Source organism: Heptranchias perlo, chromosome 24, assembly GCF_035084215.1.
Source record: "Heptranchias perlo isolate sHepPer1 chromosome 24, sHepPer1.hap1, whole genome shotgun sequence".
Taxonomy (NCBI): domain Eukaryota; kingdom Metazoa; phylum Chordata; class Chondrichthyes; order Hexanchiformes; family Hexanchidae; genus Heptranchias; species Heptranchias perlo.
The window spans coordinates 25,758,175-25,774,702 of NC_090348.1; the positions used below are offsets into that span (position 1 = coordinate 25,758,175).

General features: G+C 43.2%; 1 protein-coding gene across 1 annotated transcript in view; it reads right to left on the reverse strand.

The window, feature by feature from the left end:
- LOC137341780 (protein monoglycylase TTLL8-like) overlaps positions 1 to 16,528 on the reverse strand; it is a 71,770-nt gene that overhangs the window by 1,743 nt on the left and 53,499 nt on the right. The window contains exons 8-11 of the mRNA XM_068005282.1: positions 15,319 to 15,505; positions 9,940 to 10,088; positions 8,306 to 8,546; positions 2,057 to 2,492 (exon numbers count right to left, since the gene is read on the reverse strand). Coding sequence (XP_067861383.1) covers positions 2,057 to 2,492; positions 8,306 to 8,546; positions 9,940 to 10,088; positions 15,319 to 15,505 — 1,013 coding nt within the window. The remainder of the gene's footprint in view (positions 1 to 2,056; positions 2,493 to 8,305; positions 8,547 to 9,939; positions 10,089 to 15,318; positions 15,506 to 16,528) is intronic.

Genomic DNA, 16,528 nt, shown 5'->3' on the forward strand with positions numbered 1-16,528 from the left:
AAGAAATAGGAGCAGGAGTAGGCCAATCAGCCCCTCGAGCCTGCTCCGCCATTCAATAAGATCATGGCTGATCTGATCCTAACCTCAAATCTAAATTCATGTCCAATTTCCTGCCCGCTCCCCGTAACCCCTAATTCCCTTTACTTCTAGGAAACTGTCGATTTCTGTTTTAAATTTATTTAATGATGTAGCTATCCTATGGCATTATTTAAAAAGGAGCTATATTTTTCCCTCAACCAAAATACAGATTGACTGGCCATTCTTCTCATACTGCTTGTGGGATGTTTTTGGTGCAGAATAGCTGGCATATTTGACCGCATAAGAACAATCGTTACAATTCAAAATTAATTCATTGTTTGAAGCACTCAGAGATGTTTCATCGACATAGTAAAGTGCTATATAAAGGCAAGTGTTTTTTATTTGTCTATTTGATAAAGGCTTGGACTATGTCCACTCTCAATTGTTTTTCCAACAATTTTCCAGTCCCCACTTGCTCAATTTAAAGGCTCATGGTTAATTAATTTTAATTGACTAAAATTCCTGCAGGACATTCCTGATGCACTCCCAGCAGCTCAATGAGTTTATTTTCATAACTTGGAGTTCTAAGTCCCAGAATCATCCTTGTCACTTTTCTCAGAAAACCCTCCAATTGAACAAATTTCTTTTGTAAAGTGACTTTCCAAAATTGTGCACAATATTCCAAATGTGCTGTTATCAATAAGTCATTTAAGATTAAGTCTAAGGGGTAAATTTTACTAATTCTTGCTCCGGACATGAACCTTCCAGTAGTGCATGTTGGGAATTAGGGCACAGTGGTCAGTGTGCCTTACAGAAATTTCTGTCCGTTAAAATTAATGAATCTGGTCCATTGAAGTGAGTAAGTTGGCACCTTAAAATCTCTAGTTCAGAAACGCACTGTTTCTCTGCCCACACCACACCACATTACTAATCTAGGTGTCTGCTGGGGCTCCTGCTCTCCTGCATTGAATGCATGAGAGCTTTATTACAAAGTCAAATCTGACGCAAATAAGCAGATAAAGGACAACCATTATAGTTGCTGTTTTCTTGCGTGGTTCTGCAGTGCTGTTGGTTGACCCATTTAAAATCTGGGTTAAAGGCAAGCAAGGTTCTCAACTGTTAGGAAAAAATCCTTAAATCTGTACAGCTCATTTCATTCAATTCCAATGGGGATTGATTTCAGTGGTCCCCCTCACAGGGTGTCATGGAAGAAGATAAAGAAGCACAAATAAGGGATACCAGAGATATCAGATGGCACCAGAAGCAGATTGGTTGCACCTGCTATTAGACCTCCAACTATATCTACTGGTCCACAGAGAAACTAAGGGAGGCAGTTAGAAAGCTACTGCAAGACCTGCAACCAGATTCCTGGATTAAGAGGTCACTGCCGTTCCCAGTCAAGGTCACCACCACCCCCAACTTTTATGTCTCCGCCTCCTTCCAGGTTACCACAGGGGACGTATGCCATATCAGCTAATTTGCTGTCCACAGATGTATCAAACAAGTGAAACAAGTGACTGGTACATTATTCAGCAGAACCAATGCTTTCGCCTCCTTTCCCATTGAATAGTAACAGTAGCACAACAGGGCTGCCCAATTTTCCATACTGCAGGATTCCCAAAAGTATATCAGCTGCATATTGCAATGGTTGTCATTGGACCAGCATTTGTTCAAGAAAGGAGTTGAACTTCAAAGAGGCATACAGCACCCAGTCAATAAAATATTAGTGTAATGTTTTTTAGTTTTAAGTTAGATATTCTACTCGGGTTCACCAACCACTCCTGAAATACTACTTTTCACAAGTTATTATTTACAGTTGTAAGCAACCATATGTATAATTATTTAACTCTAAAAACAAAGATTTTAGATCTAATAGCAGATATTCCTGAAATTAAAGATAAATCACAATAATTATGGAGTGTAAGTTTCAACTTGTCTAATTTGAGGTCACACTAGTTCAGTGGTCAGAAAACATCAATCCCACACAGACTAATGGTTGTTAAGAAAAAAAATCGTGATGGAGATAAGATATTCTTACCTGTTTAGAGAGACACTCAAATTGCCCAATGTTACACTTGCTGTTACATTTTCTGTCAATGACTACTTTCATAGTGTCTTCTTGCACATTTGCGCACAATAATGCGGTAACAGAAGTAGAGCGTGACATACTTGGACTCAAGTTGATCTCAATCAGCCATGGTTTAAAGTCTTCTCCCAGCAAGAAATCAGCGCCATATAGTCCAAAATTGTTTTTGCGTGCCTGTACAATGGCCTGAACCGTAACCAAAGTACAAATGATCGCCTTTTTCATAGAAGGGTAGATAATCTCCTGCCAGATGTTGTCATGGCCTTTAATTTTTAAATAGTCTTGGAACTGGGCACTTGACCACATGCTCTCTTTTGGCACCAAAGGATTACGTTCAGTGGATGGTTTTAATTGCTTCTGAATGGCATTGTTGCAGAGATGCACTGAACTGCGAAAAAATTGAACATCATTGTACGCATTTTGCAAGAAGCTCGGCGTAAACACTCGATTATTTTAAACTCGATTATTTTCCCAATATTGCACTGAAAGTCCACATGGTAAGAAAAGCACACCAAAAATGCAGCGGGGCATGACGCGGTCCTAAATCCTGGTGGCAAAGTCATTAGTATAATAGTGCCAGGCGCCCGTAGTGGTGCAACCAACTGGACACCGGCCCAGTGTGAAAACCTTGCTGCTCTGGGCTTGATTTTGCAATGGTGGCGGGTTGGTAGCAGGGGGGTGAAGGTGGGCATGACAAACCCGCATGAACAAAACTTATTGTTTCCGATGCGATCGCATGTTGATTGTTGATGATTAACGTCCTCTCCAGGTTCCACACCTGGCAGCCAGGCTGGCCACCGTCAGGAGCTGCAACGAGGGTGGCGAGAAAGAAAGAGAGAGATGCATCCGGCTCTGGACTGGAAGATCGGGGTGGGGAGAGGGGAAGATCGGGGTGGGGAGAGGGGAAGATCGGGGTGGGGAGAGGGGAAGATCGGGGGGGGAGAGGGGCAGATCGGGGGGGAGGGGGGAAGATAGGGGGGGGAGAGGGGAAGGTCGGGGGATGATCGGGAGAACATCGGGGGGGAGAGGGAAGATTGGGGGGAGAGGGGCATATCAGGGAAAGGGGAAGATCGGGGGAAGAACGGGAGGACATCGGGGGGGAGAGGGGTAAATTGGGGGAAGAACAGGAGGACATCGGGGGGGAGAGGGGCATATCAGGGAGAGGGGTAAATCGGGGGAAGAACGGGAGGACATCGGGGGGGAGGGGGTAAATTGGGGGAAGAACAGGAGGACATCGGGGGGAGAGGGGAAGATCGGGAGGACGTCGGTGGCGGGTGAAGTGGGGGACGGCGAGGGGGGACATCAGGGGGGGTGAAGATGGGGGCATCAGAGCGGGAGACATCGGACATCAGAGCAGGGTGCAAAGGTAGGTTCATTTAGTGTTTTCACTTCCATCTATGGTTTTTTATTTAGTTTCTTGTTCCCTGATCTGACCCTTCACGTCTGGTTTCACCAGGCTTAAATCAGAAGTGGTGGGCAAGCCGCCCAGGTAAGTTAAAAATCATTCTAATCACTTACTCTGTCACAGGTAAAGTGCCTTAAATACCTCAATGAGGTACATTTGGCTCTTTAACTTTTGTTTTCGGGTCACCCGCGCACACACAGGTGGGTCCCTGGGAAACTCGGAAGTCAGCGGGTTGGAGCCGGCTTCCGAACCCGAACGGGATTTCCGTGATTTTCGGAGCCCCCCCCCCAGCCCCCAACGCACCCGCAATTGCCCCCCCTAAAATCACCCCCGAGGAGGCAGAGGCTGGGCTGGGCTGAAGATGAAGATCAGGAAAAACATTTTAAAAGCTGCTGTTACTTGATACTAGGGCCAGAATCAAATGGCTATTGATCCCTTTGGGATTGATAATGCTTCAATCACTCAGTGCTGGAACCCACTTGCAGCCCAGAACGGCAATCACACCAGCTCTCAGCTGGGCCTGATGGGGAGTATGTAGTGTGATTCCCAGAGTAGCCTGGGAACATCCCCAGAGCTGTTTGTTCAATATGTTAGCTACATGTGGCTAATTGGGAATCCAGGGGTACCTAATTGCATTTCTGATTAGCAAATAAAAAATGATTAATGGACACCATCGCTGGGCATGTGAACTCAATATTCATATTTGCACAGCATACGCATGTGTACCTTAACCTTTATGTGCATTTGTTGATAAAATTATAAGATGAAAAGCAGAGTGAGCGAGTCTTTTTTGATCATCGCAAGTGCTTTACTTCCTTGGTTACTGAAGGGTGGCAGATGTTTGCTAAGTAAATATACATGTGTGAAGCACATTTACTTGTATTGTGATAGTGTATGTAAGGTGTTTTTTATATTAAAATTAGTGCGTGTGGCTGAACCAGTGTCACCATAGCCACACCTGTGGTTAGTCAGCAATTTTTATTGGACAACACTGCCCCAGTCACCCTCAAACTTCAGCAAGCCCATAAGGGGGCACAGACAGAAGAAGCTTCCACACCCCCTTAGGCAGAATTTGCTGCTGCTTCATGGAAGGGGCGGAAACCCAATGGATCAAGGTTCCACCCCAAATTCCAGTACCTCCACCATGCCTGCACCAGAATTCCAGGTATTTTGATAGAGTCTACTGCTTATACGGGTATTAAATAAATATAACAAAGCATTGACTTAGTGATAATTTTCAAGTTACTATAGAACAAAAGAATCAATCTGGAGTCGACCGATTAATTTTTGTGATTAATAAAACAATAATCATTGGGGGAAAGTAAAAATTGGAGTGAAAAGAATACAATTAGAAAGGTAATTAAATTACATTTTTAACCAATGGCTTTTACAAATCATTTTTTGTGTGACCAAAGCTATAACTTAATTGTCTAGCAAAAATAATGTAAGTATTGCTTGAAAATAAATAATGCTTATAAGCGATTGTGCAGTAATGATCAATGTTTATTTCGTCTTGTTCAGAATAGCAAAAAGCATTATTGATGGTGTGTGACCTCCAATTAAAAGTCTTGCTTTTGGCACACATTTGTCACGTTGCCTTTTTCAAAAGCATTATACCTTAAAAGGCTAGCTTCAGGATACCACACTTCAAAGTGTCACACATTCTTAGGGCAAAAATTGGTGATTATTGAGTTACCAAATTTAAGCTGCCATTTTGATTTTTCACTGACCTGAAAATTCACCAGTATAATGAACATTCATAACCTAAAAACCCATAAAATATTAGCCATTCAGAATAAAAAGCTTGTTCTCAGTCGTAGAGTGGCCTGTACTGTGTCGTAAATCTCTGGAATAAGTTTCCTCAAATAGTCTTATGCCTGAGTCAGGAGCCTGGTGCTAAACTTGGAGTATTGCTTACTGATTTATATGTGGACTTAAGCTTTGCTGTTTGTTTATTTAGGATCAGGAATTGTTTCAACTATGCACATGTAGCCTGGGTTCCAATAGAGTATTTACTAAATAAATTATGCAGCCATTTTCTTCTCTCCTGCTGGAGCCAAACAACTGCTGTTCACACTCCTGTTGCAGCCACGTCCACTTTGTGACCTCCTGGTGCGGCTACTATCTGGGGTGTTATTGCAGCAATGGTCACTTTAAGCCTTCACTGTAGTGATGGCCACTGTTTCATTGTTGCTGCAGCTGTAGATGCTATAGTCACTATCTCTGTTGCTGTGGCTGCTGTCTAGCACTTTTAGCCTTTTTCTGCTGCTCCTGTGCTGTCCCTGTGTGCCTCCTCCTCGAACAGTCCTTTCCCCCAATGCTGCTCAGACTCCAGAACAACTCCTTCACAGTGTAAGCAGACCCCAGAAGCACTCCCTAGTGCTGCCAAACGCTAGCCCCCTGACAGTGCCTCCAAGCCCCAGAACCCCCTCAATGCTGATAAATCCCAGATCTTGTCCAGTGCTTCCATATTCCCACGTGTACTCCCACACTCATCCCCAGAGTAGTGACAGACCTCACAGTCTAGGCTCCTTTAACCACAACCTCCCCCCCACATCCAACAATTACTTTCAGATGCTCTTTCCCTGCCCTCCAGTGCACCTGAATTCCAGCCCCACCAAGTGCTCCCAAACCCATGTCATCTATTCCTCATGGGTACTCGCAGATAATAGCCTCCACCCCAACTCCCTCCCAGGCCCTGTTTTCCTGCACCCACTACCTTCCATGTGTTGCAAGCCATATTACCTTCAGCTTCCTCCTGGCCCCTGCCTTCCCACAGCCCAAGTCCTCAGCCCCTCACTTGTGTTTGCTCCACTGTCTCCCTGACAGCCTCGCCAAGCCCACTCCTGGAACCTACCTCAAACCTCATAAATGTTGACAACCATGTCGCTGTGGATCCTGGGCAAGAAGTAAAAGTTGAGTTCAAAGGAATACTGGTGAGAGCCCTGGGGACAGCTTGGGAGAGACATAGAAGAGAGGGGTGTCACTGTGAAAGAGAGACTTTCACACAGTAAGTGAAGGAATGAGAAAAAATATTCAAGGACAAAAACGGAAGGACAGCACAGTGCAAAAAATGTGTCCGAGCCATACAGAGAGAGAGAGAGAGAAGACTAAGAGTGGAAGACAAACAGGTTGACACGAGTGGTGACAGAGAAAGAAATTACAGAGTAGCAAAAGAACACGAGACACAGTTGAAGAAGGAGAGTCAATTTTGTTTGTATTTTGTCCAGGAGCATCAGCACAGGAGTCAACTCTGTGTTAGATGGCACCTGTCATAAAAAAGCAGATTCTCTGACTCACCATCAGCTCGACCACAGGAGATCCAGACTTGATATATCCTTCCCCTTATCTCAGAAAATGCCTGTTGTTTTTGTGATACACACATTCTTGCCCAATATTGCTTTCATAGCTATAAACACTAATCGTAGGTTATCATTTATGATCCAATATTTGTATTTTTATATCTCTCTTATAGATCTAACCAGAACATAATATATCACCAGCTTAATTCATGTTTTGACAAGTTCATTGTAAAACAGATTTCTTATTCATTCTCTGGATGTTGCTGTCTGGATGTTGTCCAGGTTTTGCTGCATGCAGGCATGGACTGTTTCATTATCTGAGGAATTGCAAATGGAGTTGATCATTGTGCAATCGGCAAACAGCCTCACTTATGATGGAGGGAAAGTCATTGATGAAACAGCTGAAGACAGTTGGGATGAGGACACTGCCCTGAGGAACTCATGCAGCGACGTCCTGGGGCTGAGATGATTGGCCTCCAATGACTACAGCCATTTTTGCTTTGTATCAGGTATGACACCTGCCACAGGAGAGTTTTCCCCCTGATCCCCATTGACTTCAGTTTGACTAGGACTCCTTGGTGCCTCACTCGGTCAAATGTTGTCTTGGTGTCAAAAGCAGTCACTCTCACCTCATCTCTAGATCTCAGCTCTTGTGTCCATGTTTGGACCAAGGTTGCAATGAGGTCTGGAGCCAAGTGGTTCTGGCAGAACCCAAGCTAAACATCGGTGAGCAGGTAGTTGGTATGTGCCGCTTGATAGCACTGTTGACAACTCCTTCCATCAGTTTGCTGATGATTGTGAGTAGGCTGATGGGGCAGTAATTGACTGGGTTGGATTTGTCCTGCTTCTTGTGGACAAGACATATCTGAGCCTAACAGGGATGGTGAGGGAGGCATCTGGGATGTTGGCTGATAGGTATGATTCTATAAGTATGACTATATCAGGCTGTTGCTTGACTAGTCTGTGAGACATCTCTCGCAACTTTGGCACCAGTCCCCAGATGTTAGTGAGGAAGACTTTGCAGCATCGACTGGGCTGAGTCTACCTTTGTCATGTCCAGATTCGATGCCTAGGTCACCGGAGTGGTCTGTCCGGTTTTATTCTTTTGTCCCTTTCTAGCGGTTTGATACAACTGAATGGCTTGCTAGGCCACTTCAGAGGGCAGTTAAGAATCAACCACGTTGATGTGCGACTGGAGTCACATATAGGCCAGGCCGGGTAAGGATGGCAGGTTTCCTTCCCTAAAGGACATTAGTGAACCAGTTGGATTTACAACAATCTGACAGCTTCACGCTCACTTTTACCGATACCATCTTTTTATTTGCAGTTTTTTTTTCATTTTTTATTGAATTAAAGTTCTCTAACTATCATGGTGGGATTTGAACTCTCATTCTCTGGATTACTAGTCCAGCCACATAACTACTACACTACCGTACCCATAAATAACTTTAAATATATTCTATTTGAAACAATCTGTATTTTGTTTTGCTTTACCTGTCCAGATTTTCCAGTGTGAAGGGCTGTGTGGAAAATCTTAAGTAGCAGTCCTTATAGAACCAGATGGTTATCGGTTTCCAGTCTGTGACAAGAAACCACAGTCTGATGTCGAATTTGGTATCATAAATCAAAAGTGGCCTCTCAATGTATTTCTGTACAACCCACTTGGGGTTTACTAAAGAATAGTCAAAGTCCTCCAGTTTTAGAAACTCATCCAGTCTGTCTACACATTTTATACCTGTAACATGAACATTAACAAAACATTACAGATGCACTTTTCAACATTCAAGATTTCATTAGGAAGGCTTATGAAGATTTAAATATTTGATTAAATTTAAATAAATTTTGCTGGTGACTTCATGTAATATATAGAATGACTGATACCCAGGAAGGGTATGTTCTGAATTTTTTTTAAGTACTTAACATTTTATTACTATTAGAAATTTACAACAAGAGCTGTCAGGAAGCATTTTCAACAGAAAACTGTCCTATTAAAACGTTCTACCATCTCAGAAAAGGTTTTAAGAAGATTAACTACTCTGGCCATGACTGCTTTGGGTAGTGCTAACCATAAAATAGCCACCAGTACACAGTCTAGACTTGCAATGGAATTATTGGCAGTGGAACTGTGACAACTAAATAGACTTCATCATCTGAAAATGTTTTAGAAGTTAGTTTTTGTGCAGTTCCAAGGAGCTTTGGAAACATGCTTACTCACAGAGAAGTTAAGCATAAAGCCACGTCAGTGAAAAAGACTCTTATACCAACATGGGTTTGATCAATGACACCCTGCTTCCTTGGAAATGCCAGCCATCCTGTAGAAGCCAACAGCCCTTTCTGTTGCTGATCTGGACACATTGCTAATGTTTGCCCTTGCAGCCTGAAAGAATCCAGATGCATTATAACCTGGGCCTGAGCAGGGAAGCCAAGGAAGGCAGGTCAGCAGCTGTTGGAAGGACGAAGAACATAAGACCATTAAGACCATAAGAAATAGGATCAGGAGTAGACCATACGGCTCCTCGAGCCTGCTCCGCCATTCAATAAGATCATGGCTAATCTTGTACCTCAACTCCAAGAGGAACCTCCAAAGTAAATGGAACCTTTTCCTTTGTGGGGCCAGGAGGAGCAGGAGTGCTCCTCTGGGCTCCACAAGAAAAGTCATGGCCTCCCCAGGCCCATACTCACTCCCCCTTCCATTCCATGAGACCCTGCCGAAACCCCCTTGCCACTTAACTGCTTGCAGCCTCTGGCCACACGAACTTCTGCTCCTGCCTGCCGGCCAGCTGAGGCTTTCCACTTCTTTCGGGCAGGCAGATGAGGCCCAGAAGTTAAAATACTCCAAGCCTTAAATTTAGGCCTGTGAGTGCGTTTTGCACTTGCCACACACACCCCCAGTGCCTGAAACCTGCTGGAGGTTAAAATCACCCCCATTATTACCGTATGCTTGTTATTTTATACAAATATGTTGGGTTTGACCTATATCTGCAGACAATGAAACAATAATGCCCAGACTTACTGCCAGCTCTTTCCACCAGTTCCACCACCACACTTCATTACTAAGTATCCTCCATTTTACCCACAGCTACAGACATAAGAATGAATGGCAACACCCAAGTTTTGTTTTATGTTACCTCTACCCCGTGACTTTGCAGCCGGTTTGACGATCCAGATGTTTCTGATACCATCTATTTCCAACTGTGGATTGACAGACTTTAGCCTGTTGAGAATGTTCTGGCAATTAATCAAATAATTGTGGGAACCAGGGATTGTAACTTGATTGCTGAGGAAACACAAGTAAACAAGAAAAAAAATCTGCGTACCTAAGAAAATCGATGCATTTCATTTAGTCTACAACTGTTGTTATAACTTAATACGTAACCCAACAGAAATGCAGAACAGAATTTGGCTCCAGGTCAAAATATTTGACCCATTTTGAATAGAAGTTAGTTCCTGAGTTCAAAGAGATGGGATGGCTAGCCACAACTTGTGTGTGACATTTTAATTTTCGCTTAGCAAACAGCTATTAGATGCTTCAAGTACAGATAAGATTCACAATCAGATGGTCTTGTCTATACACATCAAGACAAAGCCTTGATTTAAAAGAAAACAGATTAATAGAAGTTGTTTTTGCAAGTGAGAAAATTATTATTTTTGCCCAGGTTGAACTAATTTTAAATTTCAGAGAAATGAAGACTTGTATGTCAGTGATCAGGATACTTCTGCAATGCACAGACCAGAAAATGGTGATCAGGAGTACATGTTCTCACAATGACATCATTAATACGTATCTCACATATTTACTTTGCCCTCCACTACCTAGCTAAAATATATGGGGTAAATTTTCGGAGATTCATTAAAACGAATGACCAGAAAATCGAGATGACCACAAATCGGGGGCACTGACCGCCATACTCCTGTCTCAAACCCATGCTTCTGTCAAATAAAACTCTGTACCAGGAGCACAGTCTCTGAAAATGTACCCCTATGTTTTTGAACATGGCTACTTCAGCTACCCTCTTTGGTCCCTGCTCTGTGTGCACATCAAAGGGGGTAAACTGGGGTCCTGTGTCTCTGCTAAATAAAGATGGCTTGTTTGAGTTTGCAGCTGGCAGAGTGGACATTTCTCACAAAAATTCTTTCAGGTGGTCCTGGAAATCTTGTTATAAAGATTACAAAAGTGAGGGGAAGATTTCCTCTGATCACTATGTGTTAGTGACATCATAAAACATAGCAGAAAGAGTTCTTGGCTGAGGCTTTCCGATTGGAGGCATCTCTGATGGGGAGTGACTTCCACCTGTCCTGGAGATGCCCCTCTTATCCCGGCCATATCCCAGATGCAGCATAACTTTACATGCAGCTGGCAGGATCCCCAGCCTCTGTGGTGGAATCACTGTGGACTGGAAGTGGAGACTTCCTGCAGCAACAGGAGGAAGAGCAGCTGCCAAGTTGACTGGAGAACAAAAAGTTGTGAAAATGTTTGATTTTGTCGATGGGACCTGCGGATGGTCATACCCTGAGGGTGCACGCATGGGCTTCTCTTCTATCGAACCGCTGAGGTCCATTCTACCAGCCTTAGAACATACCTCGACCTAAAAAGATGGCCCCTGCATCCGGTGTTCAAACTGGGAAAATACAGGAAATGGGACGGAGGGTGTGATTCCCTCATTATCACTTGATTTGCATACCCCTGTCCACATATCAGTAGATATATCTCACGCCAGGCAAGGTTGGGGTGGGGGGGGGGATTGAGGCTGTGATCGGGAGGTGGGGCTCGGGAAGAGGTCAGCAATGGCACACCAGCTCCTCCCGGCACCACATTCAGCTAAGTATTTTTTTTAAACTTACCTTTTTGGTATCAGCCTGCAGCAGTCCCTTTAAGAACCGCTGGCAAGGCCGTGTAGACCACGTTTTATGGAACACAGTCAGCGCTGGGCCGGCTGCATTCAGGGCAAACCAATTTGGTAAAGAGGGGCGTCAAACAGGCGATGGGCCCCTTATTTTCATACAACCTAATGCCTATTTCAGGCATGAGCCCTGGATGCCTCTTTTGATGCCTCTACCAATATGACAGGCAGCACACATCCAGCTCAGAATGCTGCCCACCATATTGGACGCTTTGGTGCCCATTTTACACCTGTAAAATGGGCCCAGCATCATCGAGCTTCGAGGGCCAAAATGGCCTGTCACTTGCTTGATACAGTTGTGAACTACAAATTGCCTGATGTAGCACATGTCCCTGGGGTGGCCCAATAGGATCCAGTAGCACAAAAGCTTCATTTCTAGGAAAAAAAATCCCTTTTCTAGATGCTGTCTGCAGATCATCCTGCAGCAGATGGTACTGCTGTGCGATGGCCTGTGCTGATAAAGACAGCTCCTTTGATATGTGAAGGGACGTGTATGGGGCTCTGTAAATGCAGATCCCAGTGATGGGTGTGAACAAAATTCCCCAGGAGTGGTTGCACCCGCATTTGTTTGCTCCTCATGAACTCCTCTTCCTCCTCTAAAGCATCCAGCATATTTGGAAAACTGAAAAATGCCCATGCTCACCACTTTGAATGGAGCGATATAAATTCCATCGGCAACATAGAATCATGAAGAAATCCATTTGTAAGATTCTCAAAATTCACAGATTCCCCCAATAAACTCAGAGAAAAACCCTAAAGAAATTCACCTTTTCCCTGAGTATGGAAAACTTTGGACCCTGACTAAAATCCTAAGATGGAAGGATAGGTGAGAGGTCACCAGACGAAATCAACAACACACACACCGTGGAGCTTCATACACGTCTTTGTTTTAAAGCAAAACCAACAACACCTAGGACGTTGGATACAAAAGGAAGCCTTATGTGACAAGCTTTAAATCAGAATTAAAACAATGACACATTGGGAGAAGCAATTTGCAATATGATTGGGACCATCAAAAGGCCATCAAAGAACTTTGTAAGAACTGTTTTAAACAGACCATTATAAGAGTGACATCCACAAGGCGAAAGCTCTCTCTCTCGCTCTCTGTCTTGCTGGCTGTGGTGGGCTGCTTGTCTTGGTTCTGCCTGTGTCTGGAAAGAAGAGCAGTTTCCAGCAGACAACAAGGAAAGCAGTTCGACAGGGAAGGACAGCAGCTCTAGAAGCAGGCCGACACACAAGAAGAAACCAGAGCAACAGTCCCAGTGACCATCAGGCACCTCGCGGCAACAAGGGCCTTACGAAACAACCAATCGAATATTACCACCAACCAACCGGGTAATACTGAGCCACCGCGACCAAAGAAAAACCAACTCGGGAGAAAACCGAAGATCTGCAAAGTTTCCACTCTACAATCTATTTCTGACTTACCTCTGGGTGAATTACTGTCAAGGTTTCGTTTGGTGAGCATTATCCCTGGTCCTTTAGAGTCCAACCTAACTAGTACAGTGGGATTTGGGAGGGGTGAGGTATCTTTCTACTGTAATTTCCCTCACGTGTACTGAAGTGTTCCCCATTTTATTAGAGTGTTAAGATTGTTGTGTTGTATTTCCTCTCTTGAATAAAGGTCAAAGTTTCTTGCACCAAAATCAGTTGTCTGCTGCACTTTGTCACAACCCCCAAATAAGTCCAAGGTCTAGAACCCAGGGAGTGGGAGCGATTCGGACCGCTCAGAAGTCAGAGGTGAAGCTGACACACACGACCACCCCCTACACATTGGCAGCAAAATGGCACAAAAAAATCCAAAATGTCAGAATTCCTGGAAAGACCGACAAATGCATGGCACAAAATGTGACAACATTTCACAGAAAACACAAAAAAAAACACCCTACAACAGAATAACATTCTTACCTTTAAGAAGCCTAATTGAGCAAGCCAAGACCAGAATCCAAGATGTGCCCATTTAAAATGAGCAAAAAGCACACTGTGGGGGTACAGCCTCACAGGAGGTTAGCAAATTCACCTAGGGACCATATTTGAGTAAATGTTCAATGTATGAGGCCTGCGCGTGTCAATAGCGCAACCTCAGTTTCATCCACAAAATTGGTTATCAGGAAATCAGGCCTGTTACAAATGTAGTGCGCAAGGTTGGAGGCCCAATTTCCCAAACCGTGCCAGCCATCAGCGAGGCCAAGTCCCACATAAAAAGCCTTGGAATATCAGGGCCGTGGTCTCCTCCCAAACTATTTCTGCCCTGTGCAGAATGGGCAAAGTGATGATAGTATTTTGAAATTCATCATCAGAAGTTTTCAGACATTTTGCAGCTAAAATAATGAATAATATGGGGGACTGCATTAATGGTGACACATTAAGTGGCCTGAGGGGGTTAAGACAGCTTTCAGAACCTTAAAGTTGTTTCTTTTTCATGGCTAGAAAATCAGGAGTGGGTGACAATTGCCACTGATCTACCTCTGTTTTCTGCAAAATACCTACAAAAGCCATAAGTTGTTATATTCCTATCGCTGCACTTTGGAAAACAGGTTACTGGGCAGATGTCCACTCCTACCAATCAAGAATGAAGCAATAATCAAATGGGCCTGGAATAGGGCTCAAATGAACTGAGGCAAATGTATACCATTGTCAATAACATTACTCCACACAGGGCAATCCATCCGATGTACAGCAGAATATTGCGTACAGACAAATTGAGCACAAAACACACCTACGACCTGCACAATTACTCCAGCTGAGCACAAAACCAGCCCAAGTTAATCACATAATAATAAACAACAACAAGTTGCATTTATATCGTGCCTTTAACATAGTAAAACATCCCAAGTCGCAATTAAACAAATACAAAGTTTCAACAGCAGAAATTCTGATCAGCAAAGTTCCCACAACAAACACTTATCACACTCATGCTGCATTCCTGTGTGTGCTATCTTTATGAATGGCTAACTCATTTCAAATAAATGCGTAACACTTGTACAGAAATAGCACACACAAGATTGTAGTACAAGCAGGTTAAGCAATTATATATGAAATGTGCCAATCAAAATTTCTACCATTTAGTATTCACTGTTCCACACAGTAGACAAACTCATGACACAAGCTTATTTTCATTTGAGATTGTGGCTATAGAATTGTATTCCATGATTGCCAGATCTGACCAAAATAAAAGTTGGTCAAACAGCCAGTAAAGGGATTTATTAAGTAGAGATCTATGGATATGCAATATGATTTATATACATAATTGTGTACAAAAGTAGTACAGTAAAATCTTTAAGTGTCTTAGCTTTTAGAATTATACATGATTGAGCTTCCAAAAATCAGATCATTAAAAACTATAATATGATTTTTACAACAGTAATAACAAATGACCCTAAATTTCCACAGGGATTCACCTGACTTCCCGCTGTAACTTCGGCGAGAATTCGGAGGGACCCCTGGAGAAATGGGGCAAATGGCCATTTATATAATTTCTCCAAAGGTTCTGCTAATCTCTCACTGACATTACTGCAAGAGATCGAGAAAAATCCCCACAGAAATTCAGGGCCAAAACTTCTATACTATTCAGAGAATAATGGTTACAGCATTGCTCTTACTTACTGAATGAGGCAGTAGTACTGTTCAATTAGATCTGCCCACTGAATTTCACTAAGTGTTGGTGGGATGTCTACTTCAATATCATTTTCATCGTGTTTCAGATTTTGTAAGAAATCCTCACACACTTTGATGGCAGTTTCTATCAGCTCAGTGGATAGCTGACCATCGGTTTTACTGGGCGCTTCAGAATCTGGGAAAAAGAAAAGAAATGTTCCATTACATGGAATGTATTGTGACTCATTATTTTGAGTAAATGCAGGGTCGGGAATTTCAACCATGAAACCCGTTACACAACTGAGATTGAAAGAGGATAGTGGGATGTGGATGAAGAGGGATACAAGGAAGTAGTTGTAAATTGCCTTGTTTGTGAATCAAACCAGGGGAATATACAGACCACAGGAAATGGCAAGGTCAAGGGGATGGCCATGTATATGGGTTGGAGATTTTATATGGAGAGAGAGATTTAGGGAGGACAGGAAAGCAGTGAATTTACCACAGCGAAATATAACAACAACTTGCCTTTATATAGCGCCTTTAATGGAGTAAAACGTTCCAAAGCGCTTCACAGGAGCGTTATCAAATTTGACACTGAGTCATTTAAGGAGATATCAGGGCAGGTGACCAAAAGCTTGGTCAAAGAGGTAGGTTTTAAGGAGCATCTTAAATGAGGAAAGGGTAGAGAGGCGGAGAGGTTTAGGGAGGGAATTCCAGAGCTTAGGGCCTAGGCAGGTGAAGGCACGGCTGCCAATGGTGGAGCAATTAAAATCAGGGATGTGCAAGAGGCAAGAATTATAGGAGTGCAGAGATCTCAGAGGGTTGCAAGGCTGGAGGAGGTTACCAAGGTAGGGAGCGGCGAGGCCATGGAGGGATTTGAAAGCAAGGATTTGAGTTCTACAGCAATAGTTGCAGTTAAAGTTTGAATCTCTTATATAACTTTGGATTAATTTCAACAAAACTTAACATAAAAGATTTTCAGGCAAGTTTTCTCCTGCTAGTACCCATGCAGATTGACAATAAAATGGGCAGAACACCAAGAAAGTCAATATTAGCAGTGTGAGATTCGCAGTCTTATTGCTGTTCCAGTATTCTGCCCCATGAAAAGAAATATTATCACTAATGTTCCATCATTATTTTAATACTGACTGTTTAATAATCTAATTAAGAACTTCCCAGTGGTTCTTAATATCTGTTGGTGATGTTTCCCATTTGCTGA